Below are 17,507 nucleotides of genomic sequence, written 5' to 3'. Positions count from 1 at the left end.
TAATCAAAACTTAAAAGAACAAATTAACATAAGATTTTTCAATTAAAACATAATTGTTTTATATAAATTTACATTTTTATTATAAGATCTTAATTACAAAGTATTAATATACAAAAAGTATCAGGTTAAACACGTCGTATTTATATCAACCCTTTAAAATTTGTATCATTTTCAGGTTTATTCATCTAAGCCGATTTTCAAGTTTATATCATGTTCAGTTCAGATACACCAACCCTTAAACACGACACGTCTAACACAACTATTTTTCAAATAGGTATATGAATATATGATCTAAGCTAATAATAAGTATATATACAAATTGAAAATATAGATATAGGGATTAGGATAGAAAACACATTCTATCCCATGTTCATGTCGGATGATTATTCAATACCTCCAAATTTCCACCATCACCTCCAATCTTTAAATAAAATTCTTATAATTATAATATAATATAATATTACTAATCTCCCCCATGTTACCTGCTTAACTGCTACTGCTACTCTCTGCTTACAAATATTTTTATTCACCACTTCACTTCACTTCCATTCCATTCCTACTCTCAATCTAGATCCAAAAATGATCGAAATTTAACCCAAATCTTCACTGCAATTCATGAAACAGAGCAACCATGATCATGTTCAAACCCCATTGTTTGTTCTCACTCATTTTCTTGATCTGTTGTTCTTCATTTTTTGCAGAGTTGACTGAGGTCAACGATGAAGCCTCTGTTCTGCTATCCATCAAATCACACCTTCTTGATCCGTTAAATCAGCTTCAAGATTGGAAGATGAGTTCAGAACACAATGTGCATTGTAATTGGACTGGAATTGTGTGTAATTCGGTCGGGAGAATCGAAAAGATTGATCTTTCGCAGCGGAATTTGAGCGGGAGGATATCCGATGACATTCAACGGCTTCGAAGTCTTACTACTATCAATCTATGTTGTAATGAGTTCTCTACATCGTTGCCCAGATCGTTTTCGAGTCTTACATTGCTCGAATATGTCGATTTGAGTCAAAATAACTTTGTTGGTTTGTTTCCGGAAGGTTTGGGGATGGCGGTCGGGTTGAGTTTTGTTAATGTCTCCGGTAATAACTTTTCCGGCGATGTTCCGGCGGAATTCGGGAATATCACGGCGTTAGAGACGTTGGATTTGAGAGGGAATTTCTTCACGGGTTCGATTCCGGTTTCGTTTAAGAATTTGAAGAAGTTAAAATTTCTCGGGCTTTCGGGGAATAGTTTAACCGGATCGATACCGAAAGAAATCGGTGAGATTTCGGGTTTGGAGAGTGTCATTATTGGGTACAATGAGTTTGCGGGTGGTATTCCGGCGGAGATTGGGAATTTGTCGAATTTGAAGTATCTTGATCTGGCGTATGGGAATCTCGGGGGTGAGATTCCTCCGGAGATCAAGAATTTGAAGTCGTTAGAGGCATTGTTCTTGTACAAGAACAATTTGAGAGGAAGAATTCCTCCGGAAGTCGGAAAGATGACTTCCCTGACTCAGCTGGATCTCTCTGATAACATGTTGTCAGGAGAGATTCCAGCTAAGATATCAGAATTGAAGAACTTACAGCTCTTCAATCTGATGTCCAACAGGCTAACAGGCGGAATCCCAGCTGGGATTAGCGGCCTAAGCCAATTGGTAGTTCTCGAGCTATGGAACAATTCCCTCTCGGGTCCTCTCCCGGATGACCTCGGGCTCAATTCCCCTCTGGAATGGGTTGATGTATCGTCAAACTCCTTCACCGGGCCCATCCCCGAAACCATTTGCAATCAAGGTAATCTCACTAAACTAATTCTCTTCAATAACAAGTTATCGGGACCAATCCCTATCGGTTTGTCTCGTTGTAACTCATTGGTTCGCGTCCGAATACAAAACAACTTCCTTTTGGGAACAATCCCCGTCGGATTCGGCAGTCTACCGAAGCTCCAACGACTCGAATTGGCAAACAACAATCTCACCGGTCAAATCCCTAACGACATTTCATCGTCACCCTCTCTTTCATTCATCGATCTCTCTCGAAACCAACTCCAATCGACGCTCCCATCGTCGATTCTTTCGATCCCCAATCTTCAAAACCTTCTAGTTTCCGAAAACAATTTAACTGGGAAAATCCCATCCCTATTCCAAGATTGCCCTACGCTTTCCGTCCTTGATCTTTCATCAAACCGCTTCACCGGATCAATTCCGGCGAGCATCGCTTCGTGCCAAAAACTAGTTTACCTAAATTTACGGAACAACCGCCTCACCGGAGAAATCCCGGCAACCATTTCCATGATCGGAACCCTCTCCGTTCTCGATCTATCCAACAACTCATTAACCGGCGGCATCCCGGAAAGCTTCGGAAACTCACCTGCGTTAGAATCTCTAAACGTATCCTACAACACCCTTCAAGGTCCGGTGCCGGAAAACGGTATGCTGAGAACAATAAACCCTAAAGATCTCGCCGGAAACAGGGGATTATGCGGCAATGTCTTACCTCCATGCACCGGACACATCTACAATTCACGACACAGGGATTCCCACACAACCCACATCATCGCCGGATGGTTGATCGGAACATCAGTGATCCTCGCCGTCGTAATCACAACCTTCGCCGGAAAATCTCTGTTTTCCAAACTAAACAAAACCGGACTCTGTTTCAAACCCCAATTCGAAATGGGTAAAACAGAGCACCCGTATCGTTTAATCTCATTCCAAAAACTCAAATTCACAAGCACAGATATTCTCAACTGTATCAAAGAATCAAACATCATTGGGATGGGCGCCACCGGAGTAGTATACAAAGCAAAGATATCACGAACAAACGACGTCGTCGCGGTTAAGAAACTCTGGAACAACAACAGGAACCCTGACATCGAAATGGGCACCAGCGCCGGTGACTTCGTCGGAGAAGTAAACGTTTTGGGGAAACTCCGGCACCGGAATATTGTTAGATTGTTGGGGTTTGTGCATAATGATAATAATGGGATGATTGTTTATGAGTATATGGTAAATGGGAGTTTAGGTGATGCGTTGTACGGAGAACAACGGTTGGGTGTGGATTGGGTTTTGAGGTATAATATTGGGGTGGGTGTGGCTCAAGGGTTGGCGTATTTGCACCATGATTGTTACCCGGCGGTGATTCACCGGGATGTGAAGCCGAATAATATATTGCTTGATGAGAATATGGAGGCGAAGATTGCGGATTTTGGGTTGGCGAGAATGATGGTGAAGAAGAATGAGACGGTTTCTATGGTGGCTGGGTCTTATGGGTATATTGCTCCAGGTGAGTTTCTACTTTTTGATTGAATAGTTGTATGTTTATGGTAGCTTGTGTTTGGGGTTGGGGTTGGAAGTAGTATTCTAAAAATCGCGATTAAGCGGCGATTAATCGTTAGTCGGTTAGTAATTAAGTAATTTTTCGTTAATCAGTTCATTAATCGCTAGTCGGCCTAGTTGACCAGCCAAAAATCAGCGATTCCGGCCAAAACCTCTAAATTTCGATCGGTTTCCAACAAAACCATGTGAATTCTAACAATTAATCTTGTATACTTAAAAAAATGAGTTGAGTAAGAGTTAAAACCTAGCTACTTAAAATATTTACCTATAAAAATGTGTATATGTATACAGAAAACTGAAAATTACATATTAAAATCCCGATCCGATTAATCCAGATTAATCCCAAGTAGTCGCTAGTCTCCACCTTACCGGCCGACTAGCGAGTTCTCCAACCTTAGTTAGAGGTGTACACATCGAACCGGCCAGGTTTTTAACTGAACCGGTTTTTAGGGGAAAAAATTGGTTCAGTTTTTTAACTGGTTTTGCATGGTGGGAACCCGAACCGGTACTAATCGATCCGGTTCGTTTAAAAAAACCGGTTTCGGTTTGGGTTGAAACCATGTACAAACCGACGGTTCGGTTTGGGTTGAAACCAGTTAAAAAAACGGTTAAAAAACCGGGTTCGGTCCTAAAACCTGTTTTTTTGGACACCTTTATTTGGGGTGATACACGGGTCGTGTTTGGGGGACGAAATTGACACGGACCTGAAAATCATGTCAGATGTGTAAAATACATGAACTCTAGGTATTTGTAGATTGACATGAACACAACCCGTTTAAAATGATTTTTTTAGGCTATTGATATTTTAAAATTTCAGATTTACATTAAAGATTAAGAAAATACAAAACACATTTACGGTTAAAAGCATGTCAATATTATTATTTAAAAATTTTGAGATAAAATACTCAAAGATTCACATCAAAATACATTTAAAAGCATGTCAATATTTATTATTTAAAAAATTTGATATAAAATACTCAAACATTCACATCAAAATACATATTACGAAAATCATAAAAAAAAACCCAACTCGTTTAAGTAAATGTGTTTACGGTTTAACTAAGCCTGTTTTGACTAAACTTAAACTTGCGAATTTCCATTTCAGGTTTGTGTTCTGTTTTCATGTTGTGTCATAAATTTACACCGTACTAAAACATATTTATCCTGATTACAGAATACGGGTACACGTTAAAGGTGGATGAAAAGAGCGATGTATACAGCTACGGGGTGGTTTTAATGGAACTCATCACCGGGAAACGACCAGTAGACCCCGAGTTTGGAGATTCAGTAGACATAGTCGAATGGGTTCGTCGGAAAATCAGAGAAAACGAACCGTTAACCAATATAATAGATAAAAATGTAGGAAACTGCAGACATGTAGAAGAAGAGATGCTTTTAGTCCTTAGAATAGCCGTGCTTTGTACCGCGAAGCTTGCAAAAGATCGACCCTCCATGAGAGATGTCGTAAGCATGCTTGAGGAGGCAAGGCCGCGAAGAAAAGGTGGGAGTGACGGTAACGATGATGGATTTGATCCAGCATCCGATGTTAAAGATAAGCCGGTTTTTAGTTCGTCGCCTGTAACCGACCTTTTGTAAGATGGTGACCCGTGACGGGTTTGAATCGCAACAATAGGTCTGAGAAGTGTTGGTGCATACTGCATAGAGACAGTTTTCTGTTAATTATGTGTAGAGAATAATCACATTTGTAAGTTTATGAGTTGGTTAATCATGTGTAGAGCATTTTAGTAAGTATGTTGATTCTTACCAAAAATAATGTAACAATAGCAAACATTCATGAGTTCAATTATTTTATGACAACTTGTAGCATATAATCATTTGTGCACACATCTGGGTTATGTTTGTTTTTTAGAAGATTAAGCAAGTGTTGTTTAAAAAGATAGCTTTAAAAACATAGATCTAATTCACCAAGAATTTTGAAAAATATGAATTAAAAATAGTTGTGTATCATATCATATGCATAAAAACCGAAGTGATTGAACTCGGATGTCTATATTAAACCTTCAAGTGGCGACGTAAATCATAATAGTGAGCGTTGAGTTCTTTATCAGAAGTGTCATGTTCGAATCAAGCTTTTGCTAGTTTCTAAACAGACACATCTAGCGCAAGCCAAGCAGGGTATTGATAGAGTACGGCGAGTTTAGAGCTAGCAAAATGTGTGGTGTTGACAGAGTACGACACGACACGTTTAACTAAGCGTGTCATGCTAGGCTTCTTAGTATATTAAAAGTTTAGAGCTAGCAAAACGTGTGGTGTTGTGTTAAACAAATAGTGCTTGACACGACATGACATGTTTAACATGACTATTGACCCTAAACACAACAGATATAACGTGTGGTGTTGTGTTAAACAAATAGCGCTTGACACGACATGACACGTTTAACATTACTATTGAGCCTGAACACAACACATATAACGTGTGGTGTTGTGTTAAACAAATAGCGCTTGACACGACATGACACGTTTAACATGACTATGAGCCTGAACACAACACATATAACTAAGGGTGTCACGCTAGGCTTCTTAGTATATTAAGCTTAATTGGACTTGGCATAAATAACTTCTTTCAAAATTAACCAAGGGAAAATAGTTCAGCCTTAGCTTCTCGTATGTTGAGAAAGAATTCAACCAAACCAACAATATCGTAAAATCGAATAAAGTCATAAACAAAGTACAGGGGTGCACCTTATTACTATAAAACCATCATATAAACTGGTCATCAGTTTGATTTTGCGATTGATTATACAGAAAAATTTCTGATCATTTATTTACGAAAAGCGACTTTGCTTACAGTGTACACAACCACAACCCCTCTATAAATCAGTCATCGGTTTAGTTTTGCGATTGATCATATATAAAAAATTCCAGTCAGACTATTTACAAACTGCATACAGTTTAAACTAGAAAACGAACCATAAGATTTCGGGTTTTTGCTTTTACGCAATTCGACCTGAAAACTGTTAAAACCGAACCGTAAACAACCTTGATATAGTAAAAATAACATTGCAGAAATAGGAAAAAATGCGGGGTCCGATTAAGTCGTCAACCCTCACGGCTGATTTAAAATTACAGGAAACAAAAACATGCATCTCTTAAATTGAAGGCAATCAATGAAGAGATAAATACCGATGTACAATAATTCTCTAAAACCCTGAAACACCATAATGCAACACAGAATCACAACCCAAACATTTGTTTAAAAACCAAAACCATTATAATTTAAAAGAAACAAACCCTCCAATAACTTGGCCAGTTTGGCCCGTAGGCCAAAATCTAACGAAAACCGTTGCCTCTTGCGTAAGAGCCGCCACCATAACGTCCTCTTGACGCATCACCGCGTCCTCTTCCGCCGGCACTGCCTCTTCCTCCTACTCAAATAACAAAAAATACGTCAACAACACTCATATGGACCCGTATATGATTATTCAAATCGCAAAAACATAAAGCAACTTGAGTAAATAAAACAGAATGAGACATACTTCCTCCACGACTAGCGCCACTGCTGTTTGCTCGCCTTTCTTCAATGTAGACTTGTCGTCCCGCTAATTGAATGGGAGATGCCTAAAAACAAAAACCGAGAACTTTAAAAAAGAAGTTGAAAATTGTTTGCAGAATTAACTGAAGCAGGAACCATTGACCGACTTTGACCCGAGATTAACTACAACTTCAAAACTGATAACTTTTTTTATTTTACGGGTTTGACCCATTATCGATATAATATAACGCAAATCAGCCATTCATAAGTAGGAAAATTGTTAACAAACCTCGATTGCCTTTTGAACACCCTCCAAGTCCTCAAATTCAACGAAGGCAAAACAAACACCAACATCCTACAAGTAATTCAAAGTTCAAAAGTTAAGTCATACGCAGAGAAATAATACTGAAAAAAAAAAAAAAACTAAAATAGAAGACGACAACCTTACGATTCTTCAAGAATACACCATCCTGCTTGATTTTACCAAAATTCTTGAACTCTTGGAAAATTTCAAGAGTAGTAACAGTAGTAGGCAAGTTTCTCACATAAACAGACTTTGAATCACCTAAAATTGTAAAAACAATACACAACAGATGATTAAAATCAAAGATTCCTACTTTTACGTGGTTTGATATGTAATCATTTTGCTCCAAATGAAACACAAAAAAATACAAAATATAAAGGTTATTTGTTCACCTTCTTCATTGGTGTAAGATTCCTGTGGCACCTGAGTAGTAGATTCAGGCACGTAAGAAACAGGTGGCGGCTGAGCAACGGGTTCAGGAGTCTGACTCCAGTCCGAGACAGGTGTCACGCTCTTATTAACCGGTGGCTGAGCTGGAACTGATGGCGAAGACTTCCCTTTCGATCTCAACTTTTATAATTCGTTTAAAATAAGAGAATGTTAATAATACTATAAATGTAACAGAAATTAATTTTAAAAAACACAAGTGAAAAAATTGTAACTCTAGCAAGATATGACACATAAAGCTATTGTTTTACGTTTAAGTGAGGATTTACAAAGCAATATAAGCACGATCTGGCGAAATAATAGCAAAGAACAACTCAACTTCACTTCATTTTGGTTACTGAAGTTTAAATTTGTTACCAAAACCATTTATCTTTTGAAAACCGTTATAAAACCAATCAGCCACGTTAGTGTTTACAAGTAATTCTGGACAAATTACCCATTAGCACCCAATCATATAAATAGTAAATGATAAAAAAAAAAGAGTTAATTACTATTTTGGCCCCAGAGGTTTCGTTTTTTGTAATTGTTTTAGCCCCTAACACTAACTCCGTTACTTTTTTCTGTTAAGTGTAAGAGTATATGTATATTCAAAACAAGTTTTATTAAATAATAATCGTAAAAGTAACAAAATAACAATAAAAAGTTTAAAAATAAAAATAACAAAAACATTTCTTTAATATATACAAATAAAAATATCAATTTACAGTGTGGTTTGGTTTTTGTTAATTTAAGTAATTACATAAATAACCCCTTAAATATTAAAAAAAAAAACTTTTTAATTTACATAAATAACCCCTGAGGTGTAAAAGTACTATAATACCCTTACACTTTACAGAGAAAAGTAACATCGTTGGTTTTAGGGGCCAAAATCGTTACAAAATACAACCTCAAGGGGCCGAAATAGTAATTTAATCTAAATAAAAATACGTACGATAGAAGCATATGTGAATTTCACAGGCTCTGCAACAGGCTCTTCCACAACAGAAACTGGTTCTTGAGCATATTCTACAGTGTTGTGATGCACGGGCTCTTGAACATACTCATCAACTGTGTTTTGATGATGTATAGGTTGTTCTTGTTGTACATAATCCACTGAATGTTGGACATGTTCTTCCAGTGGTGGCTGTTCTTCATAGGATTCACTTTCGTAATCCTCTTGTTGCAGATGTTGTGGTTCGTGGGAATTGTAGTAATCCTCTTCATTGTTTCCTTCAATATTTATCATATTGAAGTTTTCCCTTGTTTCAACCTCTAATGTATCTTCACCGGCTGCAATTAAAACATCTTACATTAACATGCTAGTTTATTGTAAAAAAAAAAAAAAAACACCTTTATTTACACTTTCATCCAATTGCAAAGGAAAGTGTCAAATCGATCTAAATAGATGCAAAGCCTGTGTCCAGAACAACACTTTGTTTTCATGTACCCCAAAAAGGTGGTAATTTCAACCCATTTACCTAAAATTTGTTTGGGTTGGGTTTACATTTCATCCCCAATGGGTCAAATAGTCAAATGGGTAAGTTTTTATAAGCTATCTTATAATGAAGCCAGTCAAACAGGTCACAGTAGCTCACAGCATATTCAGGAGCTCATAACCTCTAGATTATTGTTTTAGTGGTATTTAGGGGCGCTCATGGGTCGGTTAGCGTAAAACCGCGACAACACCCAAATCGCTCATTGATTGGTTTTAAGGTCGATTAAAAAATGGTTGTTTAAAAACTTTCAAACAATACTTAGCCGTTCAGTTTACACTCGAAACCGATCTAGAAAAACCGGACTGGACCGTAGGATTTTGGGAAAATCAAAAGCTATGTAACTTCTTATAATTTATTTAAGTCCTTATATATTTTAAGTTGAGCTATACAAACGCTTAGGCTTTGCTTAACAATATAATACACAAGTCAGTCTTTTAAATTTTAACTATTGGAACGTTATAGCTTCGTCACTGTTAATTGTTATCGTATTTTATGCATTTTTGTATTCCTTTGGTTTGGTTTGGTTTGGTTTGGTTTGGTTTTAAATTTTAATTTTCAACAATTAAGTTTTGGTTTTTGTTAATTTGGCTCACGATTTGATCTAATAACCATCAAAACCGGACCGTGAACACCCCTAGTAGTATAGTTCTATGTAACTGTAAATCTGTAATCAGATTTACTACTTTAATGATTTAACAAGTAACCCGTACATATCTGACCGGCCCATTTCCCAGCTGTACAAAAACCTTCATAAAGTTTTTAACTTATGTGAAACATGAAAACTTAACACTTTGGATAACCCTATGTAACTTAAAATAATATATGAACGGACGCAACGTAAAATAAGAAAAAAGTAAGTACCTAGTAACTCAGAGGGAGTAGAACTAATGGGTTGAGAATCAACTTTGGTCTCGGGGGCCACAGGTGCTGGATGATGATGTGTAACCTCATCACTTACAAAGTGAAAGACGTCATTCATCACAAAGTAACCTTTTTCTTGTGGTGCAAGGAAAAACGTCTGAACAAACTTCCTCCAGCCATTGAAGAGTTTCGATCTCACAGAACCAGAAACCACCACAACGATGCCTTGGTTCCATGATTCAAGAGAATTTATTGTCTTGATCTCGATTGCACTAAAATGTAGTGATTGAATAAGTGTATGGATTTGCTGCAAGAAAATAGTATAATATTACAATGCTTACGATTAAGATAAAAATTAAAATCAACTTTAAAAGCAAAACCTTTTTTGCGTATCCCACATGCAGTAAAAACCAAAAATACATGATGGATTCACTTACGTATAATTAGGATTCAGGCATGCCTAGTTGATGATATATTTCATATAGATAAGTGTCCATATCATGAAGTAAAGTTTGAATGTGAGCTTTTACAGTGATTATTGTGACATCAAAGTGACAGTCAAGTAATTTTACATTTATCATAAAATATCAGTTTTCTTATAGCAACCTTTGGCTTGTTTCTTCAAAATTGATACTTTCTACTCTAAAAAAATCAAGATTTCAGTAAAACAAACGTAACAATTGTGACTTCAAAACGCACCCAAACATCCTCTTCGTACAAGTATAATCAGAAAAGAATATATCCTCTCAACCGCAAAAAAAACCATTACCACAGTCTATACTCCAGGTGCATAAAACAAAACAAAAAAAGAATAACAACACAAACATGCATGTACAACTACAATTAAAAAAAAAGATAACAAGGCTTCTAATAAAGTAATACTATGCAGTTGATGCGGTAAAATTTCGGATATCGGTCAAGGACCGATATTTGAGATATAGGTTATCTCGGTGAGATATCGGTAAATTTAATATAATGCAGAATTTATACATAGCAATTTCACACCAATAATTCAGTAATATATCGGTTATATCAGTCAAATATCGGTGATATATCGGTCAAATATGGGTCAATATCGCCGATAATATGGGTACTGATATTTGACACTGATATTTTACTAGGGGACCGATATAACCGATATAACACCGATACTAACTGCATAGATCTAATAAGCAAAATTATATTAAATTCATCATGTCTGTAACAATCGAAAGCTCTAATATATATCCCAACAATCAAATCACATCAATTTGCACTCAGCACCCAGCATAATAAAAACAAAATTAAGAGAATGTTCGGATGTGCATAAAGAGATTATTACCACTTGAACAATCACACCTAAATTACCAAATTCTATCTAAAATCAATTTTCAAATCCTATCTAAAAGCAATTTTAAGTTTTTTTCTCAAACACTAGAACTTAAACCTGATATATGACTGTTGATTATAGAGTAAAAAAAATCTAATTCAACATTAATTCAATTCAAGCTTCAAATCAAAGAATAACAAACTGAAACAAAAAAAATATAAATAAATAAAAAAAGATTTACGAATATAGCAGATGCAGTCTCAGTAGATTCTCCATCAACTCTCACAACAGTACTGGAATCAGCATAGAACTGATGCACAAACTCCGGCTGTTGCTGAAGCACCTGATAATACTGCTGAACAAAGTACGAACCGACCTAAACACAAATCAACAAACAATCAACGAATCACAATCACTATCAAACAATAAACACACCATAACTTCATCAATTCTCAATTCAACACTCTGCAAAACCTAATCAATACCTGCGATGCAGTAACCGGAGAAGAAGCGTACGAATTCGCCATCAAAATTATTATTAAACCTCACAACTCACAGTACCTAGGGTTTCACACTTTCACAGCGAACACATAGAATTATAGAACTCGTGAAATCACGTAACGGATTGAAGTGATGACGTGTGGATTGAAGCGATGATGTGTACGGAGGCGGATTGCGGTGGTGAAAGTTGCAGAGTTTATGAGAGGGAAGGAAGGGGAGATGGGAGTGAGATCTGTGATGAAAAGGTAGTGTTTTTGGATTGAATCGTGGCCGTTGGATTGGATGGTGAGTCATCGAGATGGACGGTTGCTATGTTTTGAGGTTGTGATGGTGGTGTTGGTGGTATTATTTTTTGAGGACTTTGCTTTATGTGAAATTACGGATGTATCCCTGGAGGTTTTTCGAGGTTTGGTTCAACCAATCAGAGTGCGTCACGTCAATCAGTGAAAAGTGTTTAAACTTTGGGGAAAAGTGTCGGCAATGGTTTAGACATTTGGTGAAGTGGTAAACTTTAAAAAAAAAAGAAAAAATGTGTGATTGGTTGAGATTGGAATGGACCCCACCCCACACACCCCCTCTCTCCCCTTTCCTCCCTTCGCCGCATCGGTATCCCATCACCGATCTTAACCCCATTTCGTTAAACACACAGGCGGCAAAAAGGTTGGCATTGGTTGCCGAATGATTGCCAATCGGTGCCGGGTGGGTTTGCCGCCCCCACTCCGGACACCCTAACTCCACATCGATATCCAATGACTAGAACCATCAACCACTTGGGAATGAACATCTTTACTATACTAGTTGATACCGCTAGCATATAAGCCTTTTGGTTTTGTCTTAGATAATCAACTTTGTTTCAAAAAGAAACAAACACCTGGCTTATAAATTGATTAGGTACTATATAACTCCCATCACGTTAAATATAATTAGAAAGTAAGAATCTAAACTTTTTTAAAAAGGCCTCGAACTAATGCTTCGCTTTAGATCGCCAAACGACTTTATCGCATTCCCGCTACAACATCACCACCCAATCAAACAATTGCAAGAAAGCGGTTAGAACTAACAATCTTTATAGGGCACACTCAAAGAAGTAATGCCGTATTTACTTATAAAGGGAGACATCAAATCATAGAATCGTTTGCCGTTAAAAAAATAAAAAAAAAAGTTAATTGCAATGACATCCTACATTATGTAACCCCGTGTATTACACGGGTTAAGTAAATAAAAAATCAAATAGTTGATAATGAAGGTTTAACAATTATAAAACGATATTTTTAAGACGCTTTTCTGATATCCAAACAAAATTTTGTGTCATGTATGATCAAATCTTATGATGTTTGTCAAGTTTATAAATATGAAAGCATTTGAACCATCGATTAGAAGACAAACTGTATCGTCGACTTTCTCACGAGTTTTAACAGTCATGTGAACATACATTTAACAACCCAAGGTTTATTTAAATGATAGTGGTCTTAATATATTAGTTCGAAAAAATGTACTCATCCACTTAACTGAGAAAACTAACCCCCATATTGAAGATCCTCAAATTTATATTTATCTTATATTAACTAAATAAATAAATATAATAAATTAATATTAAATCTTATAATACTTTAATAAAATATTATCCTCAAATTTAAATTGTTAATTTAATAAATTTTCAAAACAAATACCTCTCTTTCCTACTTATCTTATATTAAATATATAATTAATAAATTAACATTAAATGTTATCCTAATTTATAAAAACTATAACTTTTTTTATTATTTGGTGTACAAAATTATATTTATTCGACTCGTGTAAAGCCTAGGGTTTTTAAAAATATAACTTTTTTTATTATTTAGTATACAAAATTACATTTATTCAACACGTGTAATACACGATGTTTTTAAGGATACATTTTTTTAATTATTTGATAGATTTTTAAGGATACACGAGTTTTTTTAAAGATACGAGGTTTTTAGTATTTAATATACAAAATTACATTTACTTAATATGTGCAATACCCATGGTTTTTAAAGATATAACTCTTTTTAGATCTATTTAACATGTGTAACATACACGTTTTTAAGGATATAATTTTTTTTTTATTATTTGGTAGGTTTATTCAACCTGAATACACACGAGTTTTTTTTTTTAAAGATACGACATTTTTAGTATTTAGTATACAAAATTACATTTATTTAATCTGTGTAATATGTAATACACATGGTTTTTAAAGTTATAATTTTTTTATTTGATATATAAAATTGCATTTATTTAACCCGTACAATATACGGAGTTCATAAATATATAACTTTCTATTATTTAATATATAAATTACATTTATTCAACCCGTGTAATACACGAGGTTCTAACCTAGTATATTTCTAAATAAATTATGTAGTAGTATATATATCTTAAATAATAATCTAATATAACGTGAGTCTTTTTATTATCAGAATTTTCATAATTATATTTATCCACCATTACTAAAAGGATTTTCTTCGTCTCTCTCATAATATATAATTTCCATAAACAATTATTTAATTTTAATGGATTAATACTTAAATCAAGATAAATGAATATAAAAAACAAAAGAATAAAAGATAAAAAGATATAATTTATGTGATTAAAAGAATATATAGAAGTCATTCCTTATCTCTATTTTTTTTTGTTTTTAATGGATTAACACCTAAATCAAGATAAATGAATATAAAAAACAAAAGAATAAAAGATAAAAAGATATAATTTATGTGATTAAAAGGATATATAGGAGTCATTCTTTATCTCTAATTTTTTGTTTATCCATTTATTTAAGCGGGAAAAAACAATTGAGAGCACTCCAGAAAGCGCCATGTGTCCTTCAAATGGTTTACTTTATTATATGTATAGACTAGATTATAACCTCGTGTATTACACGGGTTGAGTAATAAATTTATATACAAAATAATAAAACATTATATCTTTAAAAACTTCTTTTATTGCATGGGTTGAATAAATATAATTTTATATATTAAATAATAAAAAGTTATATATATAAGAACCATATTGTACGGGTTGAATTAATGTAATTTTATATACCAAATAAAAAAATTATATCTTTAAAACCACATGTATTACACGGGTTGAATAAATGTAATATTGTTTACCAAATAATAAAATGATACATCTTTAAAAAACATCATTTATTACACGAGTTAAATAAATGTAAATTTATATACCAAATAATAAAAAAGTTAGTAAATGTAATTTTGTATAGTGAAAATAAAAATATTTAATATATTAATACAAAAATTTGGTTTTCGTGATAAATAATTTGTTTTATTTAAAATGTTTTAAATTAACAATTTACAATTTTGGATAATATTTTATTAGAAAAATAGAAGAATGGTATTCGAAATTTAAAGTAAGATAAAATTTAATATTAGCTCATTATTCATTTATTTATTTATTTAATATAAGATAAGTTTGGAAGTGAGGCGAGAAAATCATAAAATAAATACCTACACTGAACGACATGTGTCACACATTAATGTTTTATTATATAGTATAGTATAGATAAAAATTTAGATTGATATAAATAGATTATTTTGTTGTAGCAAAATTTGTTAACGAAGTCTCAATAAATTTAACCCATTATTTAAAACTTTGTAAATGTATAAATGATAAATAATTTTAGTTAGATTAAATTAAGATTTTGGCCCTTGTGGTTATATTACTTTTACCCTTTTTAGGCCAAAAAATAATTTTTTAACATCTGAGCCCCCAACATCTTTTTTTTCTAACCCCGTAACACTAACCCATCCTTTAAATGTTAGGGGCCAAAAGTGTTAAAAAAAGACGTTATGGGCCAACAAAATTAGAAAAAAAAAAGACGGTGGCTCACATGTTAAAAAAAAATTTTGGCCAAAAGAGTAAAAGTGATATAACCACAGGGGCCAAAATCATAGTTTACTCTATTAGTTAAATAAATAATATTATAAATGAAAAAGAGATTAAACTAAATAATAATTATCCAAAGAAATTATACTAAATAATATTTAGTGGAGGATTGTCTATAATTAATTAGAAAAGATTAAACTAAAATAATATTTATCTGTAAAACATGGCCTAATATGATGACAAGTGTCCTCAAAATGGTTTCTTTTATTATATAGTATAGATTGGAGTTAAATGCCCGGAAAGTCCTTGTGGTTTGTTCTTTTTTCACCTTTAGTCCCTAACTTTCTAAAATTACAGCTATAGTCCTCAACTTTTCAATTTTCGTTCCCGGATAGTCCCTGTTCCTAACATCAGTTACTTTTGTCAGTTAAAAAAATGTGAAATGACAAAAATACCCTTTACTTAAAAAGGGCAAACCACAGGGACTATTCAGCCATTTAATAAATAAAAAAATAAAAATCTAATAAGTCAAATTTTAAGTGGGGCCCACAACCTACCCCACTGTACCCTCTCCCCAACCAAACCCCACTGTACCCTCCACCCACCGTCTCCACCCTTCCTCCGCCGCAACTTTCCACCGTCGTCCGTACAACCACCGCCACCACCCCACCTAATAATGAATCATTCGTGAAAGAAAAATCAGTTGGCCATCTTCATGATCACCATGGAGTGAATTGCAAATATCCCAGATAAGATTTTAAACAAAAACCACATCAAAATTTCCTAATCCTATTACATATTTTTTTTGACTTATACTTCATCGTTCATTTGTTAAATTGCCGCAAGAATTCTAGATTTGAATAAGGGACTAATGACATTTTCAATTGAACTTCAAGAACTCAAGAAAACTGAAGACGAGGCAGACTTCAAAGAGAAAATAATTAAAAGGCACCACTTTTTTATATTTCCTCTCATAATCTTCATTCTTGCAGGTAATTAGTTTTTGTTACACCTTTCGATTCTTTTCTAGGTGTGGGTTGTTGATTTAGGTTTTAGGGTTAAGGGTAGTGGTTTGGTGTTTCGTTTTTCCGGCGACGGGGTGAGTTGGTGGGTGAGGTGGGTTGTGGTGATGAAGCGGCGGTGGTTTGTTTTTTCGGCAACGGGTAAGTTGGTGGCGTTTTCCGGGTGGGTGAGGTGGTGATGGCGGTCTGACGACGGGGTTGGTGGTGGCGGTCTGATGACGGGGGTGGTAGTGCTGTTGTGGTCCGGTTTTGTGCAGGTGGTGTTTGGTGGTGTTAAGGTGTTAGGCCATCCGTAGTCATAAAGTCCTTTGTGGGGCGTTATGCGACACGTGCCGTGCCACGTCACACGGGGGCTTTATGGGGCATTATATCACTAGAGCCCGTAGTCATAAAGCCCCTACCCATCATTACCTAATTATTAATTTTCAATTTTATTAATTAATTAAAAAAACCTTGCTTGTTTGTGATTGGTCCATTTTTCAAAATCCTTCACCATCACGCCGCTAAAAATCTCGCGCCACTCCCCCATTTCTCCTTGATAGCGCCCCACGTTTTCGTGTTGTCGGCGTTTTGGCGGCGCGATGAACGGGGAAAGCGCCCCACTACGGAAGCACTTATGATGATTGTGGTGGTTTGGTGATTATTGGTGCAGACAAGAAGGAGAAGGAGATAAAAAGGGGAGAGAGGGTGGGGGTGGGTAGGTGAGTAAAGGGTGGCCCCACATGTAATTTTTAATCCTAAAATGTTTTATTTATTAGTTTTTTTCAATACAAGGATATTTTAGTCATTTCACACCTACTTAACTGAGAAAACTAATATCCATCCAAGCTAGGGACTATCCGAGAACGAATTTGCCAAAGTTGGGGACTATAGCTGTAATTTTGAAAATGTAGGGACTAAAGGTGA

The 17,507-nt window shown here is 34.9% G+C and overlaps 2 protein-coding genes across 3 annotated transcripts; one reads left to right on the top strand and one right to left on the bottom strand.

The window, feature by feature from the left end:
* Positions 1–383: 383 nt before the first annotated feature.
* LOC110871516 (MDIS1-interacting receptor like kinase 1) lies at positions 384–5,157 on the top strand. Its single transcript, XM_022120220.2, has 2 exons — positions 384–3,275; positions 4,503–5,157. Exons 1-2 carry the CDS (start codon positions 632–634, stop codon positions 4,922–4,924), a joined length of 3,066 nt encoding a protein of 1,021 aa, XP_021975912.1. The 5' UTR covers positions 384–631; the 3' UTR covers positions 4,925–5,157.
* A 1,163-nt stretch (positions 5,158–6,320) lies between these two features.
* LOC110871530 (nuclear transport factor 2) lies at positions 6,321–11,941 on the bottom strand. 2 transcript variants are annotated; one of them, XM_022120229.2, is made up of 10 exons: positions 11,703–11,941; positions 11,459–11,593; positions 9,909–10,215; positions 8,504–8,841; positions 7,518–7,695; positions 7,265–7,386; positions 7,111–7,176; positions 6,826–6,907; positions 6,581–6,714; positions 6,321–6,497 (listed from the first exon to the last, which is right to left on the bottom strand). In XM_022120229.2, the coding sequence occupies exons 1-9, from the start codon at positions 11,742–11,744 to the stop codon at positions 6,620–6,622; spliced, it is 1,365 nt and encodes a 454-aa protein (XP_021975921.1). In that variant the 5' UTR covers positions 11,745–11,941; the 3' UTR covers positions 6,321–6,497; positions 6,581–6,619. The 2 variants fall into 2 exon arrangements, with proteins under 2 accessions (XP_021975921.1, XP_021975916.1); XM_022120224.2 differs by having other exon boundaries at positions 6,359–6,714.
* Positions 11,942–17,507: the final 5,566 nt, after the last annotated feature.

The sequence above is a fragment of the Helianthus annuus genome, chromosome 1 (assembly GCF_002127325.2).
Source record: "Helianthus annuus cultivar XRQ/B chromosome 1, HanXRQr2.0-SUNRISE, whole genome shotgun sequence".
NCBI lineage: Eukaryota > Viridiplantae > Streptophyta > Magnoliopsida > Asterales > Asteraceae > Helianthus > Helianthus annuus.
The sequence above is the reverse complement of the archived record's forward strand: the minus strand, read 5'-3'. Positions and strand labels throughout refer to the sequence as shown.